This window comes from Nuphar pumila, chromosome 13 (genome assembly GCF_984573655.1).
Source record: "Nuphar pumila chromosome 13, dmNupPumi1.hap1.1, whole genome shotgun sequence".
Lineage (NCBI taxonomy): Eukaryota > Viridiplantae > Streptophyta > Magnoliopsida > Nymphaeales > Nymphaeaceae > Nuphar > Nuphar pumila.
In genome coordinates, this window is record NC_143261.1 from 99,956,279 (window position 1) to 99,970,938 (window position 14,660).

A 14,660-nucleotide genomic window follows, 5' to 3' on the forward strand; every position below is an offset into this window, starting at 1 on the left:
GGTGTCAATGGGTCGGGTTTACCCAGACCCGCCCCGAACCAAACCCTATAGGGTCTGGGTATGGTGATAAATAAGAAGACCCGGGTCTGGACCCAAAGGTCTGATTAAAATATGGACCCAGGTATAGTTTGTGAAATTTTATACCAGAATCAGACCCGACCCGAGTTCCAATTAAGACCTGCAAATTTTCCATGTAAAAGTGATATAAAGCGAAAAAGGTAACAAATAGGATTCGAACTCTGCACCTTTTGAGGAAAAACTAACGCCCTACCCATTAGGGTAACAATGAATTGTTGATTTGTTTTGCAAACATATGTATCCAAGCCTTATTGAGCTCGATAGGCAGATCGAGCTTGGCTCGTTTGCTCGTCCGAGCCTCAGAGCCATGAACAAGATCAGCCATGTACAAGATCGGTTTATTTAAAGCACGGACGAGCTTCAGTCCGAGCTTGAGCCAGCTCGGTTCGTTGTGCATCCCTAGTGGGGGGCGGGGGCACTAAAATTAGCAGTTCATATTTGTTCTTTTGTTATGTTTAAAACATTACTATAATGACCTGATTGTGTATTTAAATCATTAAAAAAATCATTTTTCTTATTCTTTATGATTTCTATATTTTTACATTAAATAATTATATTCTTTTCTGGCTCAGAAAGTGATACCACTTAACCAATGTTTGTTCAGATGGATTTGAATGTCAGAAATGTACTTATGTTCTAATTATTTAATTTCATTCATGATTATTCGCAGTTCTTTAGTTCAATTGTTTAGCTTCATAAATGGCAATATTTTCAAATTTTAGTATAATTTTTTTTTCTATTTTGGTCTTAACAAAGACAACCAGCCAAGCCTAAGAGATGACCAGGCCTTTTAGGAGACTGTCGCCCATGCACCGGCTAGCGCTTTTGGATATTTAAAAACACCTTCAAGCTGAAAGAATGATTAATTCAAAATTCATAGAAAGGGCATTGCAAGCCTAAGAAAGGGAGTCACAAGGAGATGGACCTCTACTGTTTTCAAACGAGAGAACTTTCTCAAGGCACAATTCTCTCAAGCTTGCAGTGGCCTGAGAAAATGGCTTTATTGAGAATCATTCGATCAAAAACTTACAAAGAACATGTCTCACACTAAACTGTACCATGACTCCCTTGGCTTGGTTTGTGCCACAAGTTGGCCTATGACTTTCTGATTATTTTGTTCCATTTTGTAAACTCAAGTCATCATATTTTCATTTACTGTTTAAGATTAACTTAACTTTTAACTTTTCTTTTATTAACGTGGCTTCCCAAGTCATTGAGTCAAGCATGATATCTACTTTTGGCTAAGCTGCACCATTCACTCCCTCCTCAATAGTCCAATGATTCGAGCTACAAAACCAATTTAAATAGGGAAGACCTTAACATCGTTCACAGTCCCACCATCTAAGGCATCACAGTAATCAATCTTTCCCTCCTATATAACTGAAGGTCTCACACAAAATTTATAATGTGCTTGGGCTGAAGTAACATCAAAGAACAAGGAGATGAGTATAAAACTCAAGTCCAAACTAATGAAATTGTTATCTCAACCTCCAGAAGTTGGGATCTTAGGCATAAATTCAGTGAGATGTAACAATCTAGAAACTATTATGTCAACAAGAACCAAGTCAAAATAATTGTTTACCAAGCCATAGTTTGATAAAGAACAGCATCTCCAAAAAGCAAGAAAATGGCCTCGCAATGGTGATCCATTTACCTTGGCACAGATACACCAATCTCTGGGAAAAGGAGGAAAAAGGAGAGCAAGAGTGGATTATGAGAAAATTACTTGAAGCAATGAAAATAAATTCTAGAGATTTAAAGTAAATATTACTCGTGCTATAGATGAAAAACATCTACAAAAGTTGAATATTACACCAAGGATTGCAGTTTTTATAACATGTGATTTAAGTTAAAGCCAAGAGAAAAAACCGATAAAACTACAACGACAACCGTCTTGTTTTATCTGGATAAGCACATTATGATCCCTTGGGGAGGGGAAAACAAAGGTAGGAGAAACACAGACATTTTATCAGCAAGGCAAGTCGTCATAACTGCTAATGAACAATGCTGCTGAACCCACACCATGAAGCAAAATGAGTTCACGTATCATCAGTGTTATCTGGGAAAGGAGACATGCTGTTACAAGTATGCTATTTAAACGTAAAATTCGATAGAGAAAAAAAAAGTTGACTGACTACAGCTCTGATGTAATAGAACTTGATGGGTATTAGAAGCCTGGAAAACTAAAATAGAGAGAAGTTTGACTAGGCAAAGAAAAAGGGTGAACAGCATACAAGAACCACAGGCCCTGACACAGACCAGCAATCATGACCAAGTCCTGAGATGAATATTCAGAACATTTCAGGCTTTATTCAAGCCTGAAGACAAATTTGGGTTTAACCTGATTTAGTGTGGAACCATATAAAAGGCAACCCAGTAATCCAATTGGGTTGCAGACTCCAAGCCAATCCGCACTATTTATACAATACTTGGATTCCAGGATGTCGCCTTATGCTCAAAGTCAAAGCTGTAATAAGCAAGTTAAAAACATATGAAATCCATTGAAATGATCTTATAGTGTATCTAATGGGAATTTCCTCGAAGCAGAAGCATAAATCAGCTGCCCTTAAGACACTCCAGCATCTTGCCACTGCCTAGGTCTACAAAAATATCCATTAGCAATCTACTCAGTTTACATTCCGAAGACAGTTTTGTGCCGCTCAAAAATATAGCAGGCAACTGATCCAATGAACTACACCTTGTGTTGATATATTGGGATCCAATGAGAAAGTGCAGATAGCAGCAATCTCCAGTGCTTTCGAATTATTCTTTTGATTTTGAAACTTTCTTATTTGGCACTCAAATTTATAAGATCCAAGCTTTCTGCAAAAACATTTGATATTATTTTATATAAAAATATTAATTTTCCTTTTGATTTGCTCAAGGTTTCTTTTGTTGCTTGGATCTTTTAGTATTCTTGATTTTCTTATTAAAACTAGATTGTTGAAAACAACTTTGTTATTCAACTAAATCATCTAAGCACTAGATCAGACTACACAATGATACGAAATATATTCATATCCAAGTGTTAATCATACCATGATTAACTTTTTGTTTGCCAGTTTTTTATGAAGAAGGAACAGACATGTAAAACATTAAAGTTCTGGTTCCTCTATGTCACTCATGATTTTTAGTTTTCTAAGAATTTTGATGCTTCCACAGTCACTGGATGAAATTTAGCTTGCCCATAATGAGACAAAGTTGCAGAAAACATTGCAGACACTTCCTGAAGCTCAAGAATAGGTCATTTCAAACAATTCCAGGACCACAAGATCCTCATCTTTGCAGCCGAGGTAATACAGGGCAAGACATTCCAGTTTTTAGCTCATTTCTCATGCTCCCTTTGCTTAATCCCTTTCTTCCTGACAGTATTATACAATAAACCTACAAACTTTTTCTAGATAATATACAAAGCTACAAGCTAAGATAGCAACTACTATCGTAACACTTATTAAACAGAACCCCCTTGCAAGAAACAAGAGTACCAGAATCAGGCCAGAGTGACCAGCATGACTTATGTAACATGTAAATAATGCTAGATTTAACCAATCTTGCACTATATAAGGTTTTTATTCATTTTTGAATAACAATTTTTTTTGGGCATCACCCAACCACGTGACTCAAGATAGCACAAAACCCAATGAATATGCATTCATGGTAAGCACCCTTGGGTTGATTCCAAGCCAAAATATTCATGGCCACAAGCAAAATCAACTGATCAACCGAGATATCCATTGGCTAAAAAACTGGCAAAAATCTTCCAGATAGGTAGATTGTTAAAACACGGAACATATGACAGCACTAGCAATGCCTGCATGCATTGCTTTTTTAAAACAATTTGAGAAAAACAGTACTGAAAATACAGGGCACGATTGAATGGTCAGGACTGTATTCTTCATCATATGTTTCCATATCTAGTTACTTTTTGTAATATAATACATGGAATAAAAAAATGTTTGAAGTCACAATGAAACAACTTCAACAAACATGAATTTGCAAGGGCAGACCATTGAGATATGAAACAATAAAGGAGTAAAACCAAATGACAAATTTTCCATAAAATTACAGCAAGAAAAGAAGATCTACATTCACCAAGGAAGTTTTGTGCACTTATTTTCACATAATTTGAGCGTGAAAATACTCATTAACCAACTGAAGTAGAAAAGGACATTGCACACAAGCATTTACTTAGCATGCAACATGGTTGATATAGCAGTCTATGTTAATTAGGATGCTCCATCCTCGATGATGCTGTGAACTGAGAAAGGTGGTTGGCAAGTCCACAAGAGCCCAGATTATTTCTTTCAAGCAAAGGGAACATCATGTGCCTGCAGGAACCAAATATTTGCAGTTTCAACCAAATAATAAACCAATTTGCAAAGGGACAGGTGGTTTCCTATAAATAATAGAAGATTGTCTCGTAATTAGAATGCAATTTTAAGCAAGAAATTTTCATTTCCACCTCTATGGGAGCTGCTCTCGTGTCCTATATAAAGACTCAAAAAGAATATAAATATTATAGGAAGAAATGATTTGCATCTGCTTATATACCAAAATGGCAATAGATCTGGGCCTAGACGAGACTGGTCAGTGGACAAGAGAACCCAAAAAATTTAAGAATAATAAAAAACTATATTAAAATATTAAAATACTAAAGCTAACACACACACACACATATATATATATAGGTATTTCAAAGTCATATTTGTAGGTGTTTTTTGCTAGATTTATATCAATAGATGTGTTTATCACAATAAATCCGAAGAAAACACAGCCTTTTTACTTGAAAAGTCAAAATAAAGAAGGAGATCAGGTCAATAAGGTCCCTAGCAACTACTTGCTAGTCAGGGACTATTCAGCCAACTAGTAGCACTTTTGACTACATAAGACATTAAGATGGCTCACTCCAAGATGAAAAAGTTATATGTAAGACTCCAAGAAAGGTGTACCTCTGAACTAGCAAGTGAATTACGTCATTATGTGGTATGGAAGACCAATGTTCACATCTTGTACTTTTTGGCAGAAGGAAAACAGAGTTTGCACTCTGTTATAACTGTGCCAAAAGACAAGTACAGTTCAAGGATTCTCAGTCATATACAATTCTCTTAGCTTAGAAATTGATCCAAATTGATCCCAGATATATAATTTATACATATATAACCAAAATTTGCGAAAATTTATATGCATAACAGTTTCCTGGGAAAAAACCTCCAACAATATTCAACGATGTGATAAATTTTCCTACATGCTTTCCTACCACATCTTCTCAAGTTCCTATGATAAGCAAACATGTCATCGTTTTACGAACCTCTCTCTCTCTCTCACACACACACAAACTAATGATCAATATCTACAAATAATATATTTATACATAAATAAAACATGTATTTGGCTCAGCAGAAAAAAACACAGCGCTCAACACAAGCCATGGCCCAAATCAAGACCATGGTGTGACTCAAGCCAAGCTCAACTTGGATCTAGCTCAGCAGATTCTATTAAAAAAATTTCAAAGAGAATTGTGGAGGGCGAGGATTCAAACCAGAGTTACCGGAAGCGCCTAGGCATATGGGGAAGCGCGCTTCCCTGAAGCGTGTTTCGGAAGAATGAAACGCCGTGCTTCCGAAATGTGCAGGGAAGTGTTTCCCTTTTTTGGGAAGCACATTTCCATTTTATGGGAAGCGCGCTTCCCTTTTATAGGAAACTCGCTTCCCCTTTTTTTCTTTTTTTTTTAAATTTTTTTTCCTCTTTTTTTTGCTTCCTAGGTCGCTTCCGAGACGGTTCGTGATTCGCTTCTAAGTCTTCCCACGCTTCACGCTTCCTAAAATTTTGAAAGTGCCTCGCTTCCCGCTCCCGCATCGCTTCCTCGACTGGCAACCATGATTCAAACCCACCACCAGTGAATTCAAGGAAAGTGTCCTACCCATGAGGGTAGAACCCATTATATGATTAAAGAAGCCAATCTTAAACGAGCACAAATACCTGATCAAGCTCGGGTCATTTAAATATAACAATACTAAGCCCTTGATCAAGCTCGAATCATTTGTCTACTAGGAAGAGCTTGGGCCAGGCCTAAACAAATTAAATGCACCCTATTTTATCATAAGTGAAAAGTTGGGGATCGCCTTTTCCTTGAGATAGCTAGAGAGAAAAGCTAGATGTCAACTAAGCAACTGATGCTTCTGCAAAGCATAGTGTCCAGGTTGGCAGGAAATGAAAGGACCCCTTATTTCCTACTTTGGAAATGCAAGCGAGACAAACAGAAGATTGACATGACCAGGTCTCCAGGAAAGTAACAAATTGCACCCCAAAACAAACCCAACAGTGCAAGCAAGAAAAAAAAAGAGAGAGTCGAACAAACAAAATGGTGCAAAGAAGGAAAACAATGAAAAAATAAAGAGAAAAAGAGTCAAATAATTTGCACCATTGAACACAAAACATAGGGTCAAAAAATTTGGCAGGAGAACTCGACCTCATCTAATAGTTCCTGAGAGATCAGATCCTGAGAAATGACAAGGAATCACTATTATATAAACAAACAATTTCAAGCAGGGGTGGGACCAAGAGGCATAGTTGGCAAACTAGTGACTCAGATTCAGATTGCTTGACCCTTGACTTGCGAGTCAGCAGGTCAACTCGGTAACTCGAACAAGTTAGGACTATGCATTTTCTAGTGTCAAGATATAGAAAAAATCAAAATCCGTATTGTATAATCACTAAATTTAGTAGATGACATCAATGACTAAGTTATATAAGTATTAACTATACATAATTGTTAATATTTATGATTTAAAAACATGATCCTTTATAACAAGTATTCTTTTATAAGCATTACACATTAAAACCACAAAATGCATGACACAAAACACATAAGAAACATGTGGATTGGTGGTCCTGAATCGGTGACCCAGTTAGGGTCTGATACGGTGACCCAATTCTGAATTTCTTCTTTCTTCTTCTTCTTGCCCTAGCATGCGAGAGAGAGAGAGAGAGAGGAGAGCTCACAAATAAAAGGGGGAAAAGGGACCCCTTTTATAGTCATTGACATTAGTCAACAACTTTAAAAAAATGCCAACCTAGGCTATCGCATAGGCAGTCCCCGCCTAGCGCCTTTGACAACTAAGGGCAGGGACCCTGGCCCCAAGAATTTACAAAAAAAATCCTTAGGTTGTATACTTGACTTACATGACTCAGGGGTTTGGCGCCCAAAAAATAATAAAATGCTATTACTCTTTCTTTGTTTTCCCTCCCAATGCCTTTTCAACTTCCTTTTTACCTTTTCACAATATACCAGCAATACCTACCAAAAAGAAAAAAAGAATTTTTTACCTTTTTCTAATATACCAACTGCACCTACCAAAAAAAAAGAGAAAAACCAACCATTAGCCCTTCACCTTTTTGTTAAATTATGTAAATAATCATGGAATGTAATATATATATATATTTTATATATATAAGGTAATACATATACATATATTAATATATATGTATATGTATCTACTTATTATATATAAAATATATATTTCTATTTGTTTAGCCGTAGGGGTAGTTTAGTCTTTTCCACTGTTTTACGCACATTCACTTTATGAATGTGATTGTAAATTTATTTTATTTCTTTCGTTTTCATTTTTATTTTTTATTTCTTTTAAAGTACCAAAAGGTACCTTGGGGGGGCCACTCAAATAGACGTTGGGCCCCTCCAACGGTCACATTTGTGACCGTTGGAGGGGCTCCAACGTCTATGAGTGGAGCCCCTCCAAGGCTCCCTTTGTGTTGTTATAAATAGGGGCTCTCCCCTTTGTATTTCTTCATGACTTTGAGTCAAAGCCCAAGTGCTCAATAAAGTGATTCCATTATTTTTATGCCTTTGTGCATTTGTGAGTTGTGCTTTTGTGCACAAGTATTCTATCTTTGTGGACGATTTCACTAGATTTAGTTGGATATACTTTCTTAAACATAAACATGAAGTTTTCTCAACTTTTAAGATATTTCATATAATGATTTAAAATCAATTCAATGGAAATTTAAAAATTCTTAGAACCGATTCGGGTGGCGAATATCTTTCCAATGAATTCAAAAGTTATCTTGAAAATCATGGTATTCTCCATCAAAAGTCTTGTCCTAAAACTCCACAACAAAATGGGTTGGCTGAACGAAAACATAGGCATATTATTGAAACAACACGAACTTTGCCTATTTCACAAAATATTCTGAAAAGACTTTGGGCTGAGGCAGCCCTTACATCTGTCTATCTCATAAATAGACTCCCATCTAAAAACTTGAACAAGATTTCCCCATTTGAAAAATTATACGAAAAAGAACCTGATTATAGCAGGTTAAAAGTTTTTGGATGTAAATGTTTTGTCCTTACTGACAAAAATGACAAACTCTCCCCCAAGGCCATTCCTTGTGCCTTTCTTGGTTATTCTGAAACTCAAAAAGGCTTTCGTTGTTATGATATTAAAAATGATAAACTATATGTTTCCAGAAATATAAGCTTCTTGGAAAATATTAGTGGTTTCGAAAAACTTGAATCTAATGACGAGAATATAGACTATTCTTTTCTATTTGATTTGTTGACTGAAGATGATGATACTAGTGATGATGAGTCAAATCAAAATGACTTAAGTAATAATGAAACCAATTCTGAGCCCTCAATGCTTCATCAACATATCAATGAAGAACCACATAGAAATCCCATAACCTACTCTCATAGAGATAGAAATACTTTCAGAAGTGCCCTCGAAAGATATGATGATAGTGGAACTACTCCTCAAAGTGAGGAAAACCTTCGTAGGAACGAAAGACAGAGAAAACCCTCTTCTAGGTTCATCTCATATGAGTCTTTTTCACCTAAATATAGAGCACGTCTAAGCACCATTCACTCTTACATAGAACCTAGGAACTTCGAGGAAACACGAAAATATCCGGAATGAATAGTCGCTATGGATAATGAACTTGACGCTCTAAGGAAAGCAAAGACATGGGAGTTTCAAGACCTCCCTAAAGACAAGAAAGCAATAGGGTGTAGATGGGTGTTTAAGGTTAAGACTAAGAGTGATGGGTCCCTTGAGAGATACAAGGCTTGTTTAGTTGCAAAAGGATATGGTCAAAAATATGGGATTGATTATGAGGAGACCTTTGCCCCGGTAGCTCGGATGGTCACCGTCCGATGTCTTATAACCGTTGCCTCAATCAATAAGTGGAACATCTATCAGATGGATGTTAAGAATGTTTTTTTAAATGAAGATCTAAACGAAGAAGTGTATATGGATGCTCCTCTTGGAATGGAGTCTCCTAAAGGAAAAGTGGTTCGCCTTCGAAAAGCACTTTATGGTTTGAAACAAGCCCCCAAGGCTTGGTATGATAGGTTTAACTCCGTAATGTTAGAAAATGGTTTCTCATCCTGCTAGACTGATACTGCTTTGTTTGTTAGAAAATCTAATGCAGGGATTGTTATTCTGCTACTATATGTGGATGACAAGCTTATAACCGGAAGCGATTCTAAAGGGATTAAAAGCATAAAATCAATTTTAAAGGATAAGTTTGAAATGTCTGACTTGGGTTTTTTAACTTATTTTTTGGGTATTGAGGTAGCATACTCTCATAGAGGATATTTTTTGTCTCAAATTAAGCTTGCATCTGAGATTATTGGCAGATCAGGTATTACAGACGATAAAATTTGTGAAACTCCGGCTATAGTAGGAGCTAAAATGAAGATTGAAGATGGTGCTTCTCTCCGATCCTACTCCCTACAGGCAATTAGTAGGATCATTGATGTACCTAAGTATTACCAGACCAGATATCTCACATGCAGTGCATACGGCAAGTCAGTTTCAGCATACACCAACTTCCATTCACATAAGTGACATCTTACGTGTCGTAAGATACCTAAAGCATACTCTTAATAAGGGAGTTTTTGTCTTCCTCATCTGAGTTAAAATTAATTGCTTATATTGAATCTGATTGGGGAGGTGACCCAAATAATCGTCACTCCACCACTGGTTTTTGTGTATTCTTAGGAGACTCATTGATCTCATGGAGATGCAAGAAGCAGCAAAAGGTGTCTCTATCATCAACTGAAGCCGAATATCGTGCCATGGCGACTACTACCATGGAAATTGTTTGGATTCATCAGTTGCTGGAAGACATGGGGATCACAATTGAAGGGCCTACCAAGCTATGCTGTGACAACAAAAGTGTGATTTATATTGCTAAGAATCACACTTTTCATGAGCGGACCAAACACATAGAGATGGATTGTCACTATGTTCGGGAAGCATACCTCAAAGGAATCATTGACCTTCCATATGTCACGTCAGAATATCAGTTGGCGGATTTCTTCACTAAAGCCTTGTGTGCTCCGCGTTTCAACTTCCTTCTTAGCAAACTCTCGGCCATCCTGCCGTAAGTTTGAGGGGGGGTGTTAAATTATGCAAATAATCATGGAATGTAATATATATATATATATATATATATATATATATATATATATATATATATATATATATTTTATATATAAGGTAATACATATACATATATTAATATATGTATATGTATCTACTTATTATATATATATAATATATATTTTTATTTGTTTAGCCGTAGGGGTAGTTTAGTCTTTTTCACTGTTTTACGCACATTCACTTTATGAATGTGATTGTAAATTTATTTTATTTATTTCTTTTTCATTTTTATTTTTTCTTTCTTTTAAAGTACCAAAAGGTACCTTGGGGGCCCACTCAAATAGACGTTGGGCCCCTCCAACGGTCACATTTGTGACCGTTGGAGGGGCTCCAACGTCTATGAGTGGAGCCCCTCCAAGGCTCCCTTTGTGTTGTTATAAATAGGGGCTCTCCCCTTTGTATTTCTTCATGACTTTGAGTCAAAGCCTAAGTGCTCAATAAAGTGATTCCATTATTTTTATGCCTTTGTGCATTTGTGAGTTTTTGTGAGTTGTGCTTTTGTGCACAAGTGTTCTAAAGTGTTCTTATTGTGCATTTGTGTCGGGTTTATTATCAAGAATATTAAGGTCTTGATCTTAGTATCTTGTTTGGAGATACTTTTACACTTTTGTCATCCTATTCTATCCGTACCTCCGTCAATACTTGCTAGGCTCTAAACTACCAAGAAGGTACAATTGTGCAAGGACGACTCCCTTTTGCCTCCCATTGCTCTCTCTCTCTCTCTCTCTCTCTCTCTCTCTCTCTCTCTCTCTCTCTCTTATATACGGTTATGGCATGTTAAAAATTATGTTTTTTGGTTTTATAAAAAAATTTTCATATTGACTTGAACAACATGTCTTATTCACATTGACATGGGCAGAGCATTAGGGGGCGCCCTTTTTTATAGTTTAATGAGCTAAAAGGAAAAATCCCTATTTGTTCTCATATTTTTGGTGCCCCATGATCTTAAGTAAAAAATTAAGGACGATGATCCTAAGTAAATCAGAAAAAAATAACATAAGTATGAAATTTGGTATTAGAAATGTCTACATAAATAATTAGGTGTGAACTAATTTTTAGATGGTTTTTCAACCTTTCAATGACTATATATATACGGCCCCCCTTGCATAAATTTTCTGGTTCTGCCCCTGGTTTGAAGCTCACTAAAGAAATATGAACAGATCCACAGTGAACATAGATCAGATAGAACCGAGCCCCAGTATGCAACCTAGCCCAATCACCATGGTAACAAACAACTCCCTATATAATTAATGAACTAGCATACACTGCAGATGGAACAGCAAAGCGTTAAAGGAGAAGCAACTCACTGCAGACACAAAATATTAGAGTCCGGGAGAGCTACGGCAGAATGTACCCTGAGAAAGTGCACGGCAACTCTGTGAATTTACACTCAAGCATGATGACAGTCGGGCAAGAGCAACGGCACTATGTAGCGGAAACAACGACTGTCCACAACCCAATTCAACTGGCAGCCTGTCATGGTTGTTAAGAAGTACAGAAATCAATAACCAGAAAATGACATGCATTGGACCAAACCTATGTGACAAATAGTCATAATCTTGCCGTGACATTTTTGAAGCCAACATAATCCCGAAAATTTCACAATGCTTCAAAATATGATGTATTTTAAAAGATAAAGCCATATTAACGCAGAAAAAAAAACATTTTTACATTTATTTACATTTTACTTATTCTCCGTTGTATTTTTATATATTTTCTGCATCTTTAATGTCATATATTTGCTGTATTTCCCCAAAGAAACAAAGGAGTTTAATTTCTCGCAAGATTATTCACACACAGAAAAAATTCTGATGCGAAGATTTGTGACAATGGACTAAACAATCTGATAATCAGACGGGATACGATACGATAATCGACGTGATTGTAGATGAATTAAAAAAAAAAACAGAACGAAAACATTCATCAAGAAGAAAAAGAATTGCGCAAGAACGATGATCAGTTCAGAAATAACATTAATAAAAGAGGTTAGCCGCAAGCCAGACAGGATTTCCATGGGAACACCAGAAACAACAAACAGACACGATCGAAATCCTTCGTATGCGATACCAAAAACTGGAACGGCATCAAAACCATGCGGCGATCGCAAACTTGTCAGGGAATATCGAAATCAGTCAAGAAAATATGCAAAGAGCATGAACGGTTGAACAATAAGAGCCGCTAAGCTAGGGAAACCTTCATATAATTCAAACGTTAACCCAATCTAGAGGCCAAAAACAAAAGAAAAACACCGCAAATTCATTATACTGAATGCAAGGCAAAAGAAATCCCCAATGATAGGAGAGAACGATAGAGGAAAACCAAATTTGCTTCGGAATGGAGATGGAAAGCGACCTGGTGAAGGAAGAAAACCGGCGAGAAGAGGACGTCGGCTTGAGACTCGCCGTCCGAGCAGCGCACAGCGACGGCGATGAAGAAACCCTAGATCGAACGGCGGATCGAATTGTCGAGATCGTCGTTCTGCTGAGTATTTTGCAAGGCGAAGCCATCGCCAAGAGGGTGACAAAAAACTGTAGGGCTTCGAACCTACGAGCTACGCGCGGTTTTGAGTCGGAGGGCTTAGGGTTTTAGGTTTAGCGTTTCAAGATAGAATCGGAATTCGACAGATTCGAATCGGTTTCCCTCAGGTACGGCGGGACTAGGTATGAAAACGGATCGGACACGGCTGGATCCTTAGAGGGCTTGAATCCGAATTTGTGCTGCTAATCCAAACCCAATCGAATATGAAAGATATCAAATGGTGCAGAATGAATCCAGATCTGAGATATATATTAATATATATGGGAAGGGGATGTCCAACTAAAGAAAGGTCCAAAATCTACAACGGTGTTCCTCATCCATCGATCAAGTTTTGTTACATATTGGATTTTTATCATTCCTTTAGTGAGTGTCATATTTTGGGTTATGAATTTTTGATGTTTAGATAATGCCCACAATACCTTGTATTGTAAAGTTTTAAGTTTCAATAATATGTTCTTCATGTAAAACATATTTCTTACCAAATAAATCATAAATATCAAATATATGAGATCCATGCTGAAGCATTGAAAAAAGGGAGTCATCTCATCGTCGTCATTTATGTTCAGATTTGGGTATTGTATCTAGTACCATAAAGAAAAAAGAATATATAAATATATATATATATATATAATCACTAGAATATGAAAACTAATATTGAACCACTATTTTTATAGATTTTTTGTCCTTTCTCTTGAATCTAACCTTACGGATGTGATCTACATGATAGGATTTATAAGAACCTGCTCTTGAATCATATGGTTTTATTGCATAAATGTGATTTTTTAAAGGTTTTAAAATCAATGGCTCATCAACTTCATAAATATTTCAGCATTCAAAAATCACATTTTTTATCGAAAATATATGATCCAATAATCGATTCCTAGCAAATTCACCATGCCAAGCACATCCACATAGTTGGATTTTGCAAAAAAAGTGTTGGAAATGCCCATATTTCTACTTCTCATGTTTCAGTTATCATATTCTAGCTACTGTATATATATAAGGTGGTAGTTAACCACCAATTAACTTGGTTTTTGAAGGGTTTTTTATGTTTTTCTTAAATTTAAATTTGATCATACAGATTTGTTCGACATGATTAATTTACTAGGGAATAACACTTTGATAATAAAAATATGATTTTATAAGCCTTGGATATTTATGAAAATCTTAGAATATCAATTTTCAAACCTTATAAAAACTTATATGTGTATCGATCCAAGAGAATTGTTCGGTGAGATTTAAGGAAAACATAAAATGCCCTTCAAAAGCCTGAATAACTGGCATTAAAACTGCTCCAAAGTGTCCCAGTCTGGCCTAGGTCTTCACACCCTGCTAACAAGTAGTGCTGGCAAACGTGCTGAAGGAGACAAACCGAGTGTTCAAGCTTGGCTCATTCTTGTAGTAAGCCAAGCCAAGTTCAAGCTCATAATCAACTCGAGTTAAACGAGCTGCATTTGAACCGGCTTGCTTATAGAAAAAAATATATTGTTTAGAGCCAGAAGAAATAGGATTACAAAAAAAGACATAAAGGGCTTCTACAAGTCGAACTAAACAAAGTAGCTAGTTTAAGATGAAGGCTTA

General features: G+C 36.4%; 1 protein-coding gene across 1 annotated transcript; it reads right to left on the bottom strand.

Annotated features, from left to right (window-relative positions):
* Positions 1–1,389: 1,389 nt before the first annotated feature.
* Positions 1,390–13,084, bottom strand: LOC149819442 (protein NONRESPONDING TO OXYLIPINS 2, mitochondrial). Its single transcript, XM_089984511.1, has 3 exons — positions 12,894–13,084; positions 11,849–12,014; positions 1,390–1,754 (listed from the first exon to the last, which is right to left on the bottom strand). The coding sequence occupies exons 1-2, from the start codon at positions 13,046–13,048 to the stop codon at positions 11,864–11,866; spliced, it is 306 nt and encodes a 101-aa protein (XP_089840637.1). The 5' UTR covers positions 13,049–13,084; the 3' UTR covers positions 1,390–1,754; positions 11,849–11,863.
* Between the last annotated feature and the right edge of the window lie 1,576 nt (positions 13,085–14,660).

What these genes read in the sequence shown, in the direction of transcription:
- LOC149819442 (XM_089984511.1), bottom strand. Translation starts at nt 13,048, where the DNA reads ATGGCTTCGCCTTGCAAAATACTCAGCAGAACGACGATCTCGACAATT. An exon ending in CGGTTTTCTTCCTTCACCAG is followed by an intron (nt 12,015 to 12,893) that starts GTCGCTTTCCAT and finishes CAACCATGACAG; the next exon opens with GCTGCCAGTTGAATTGGGTT.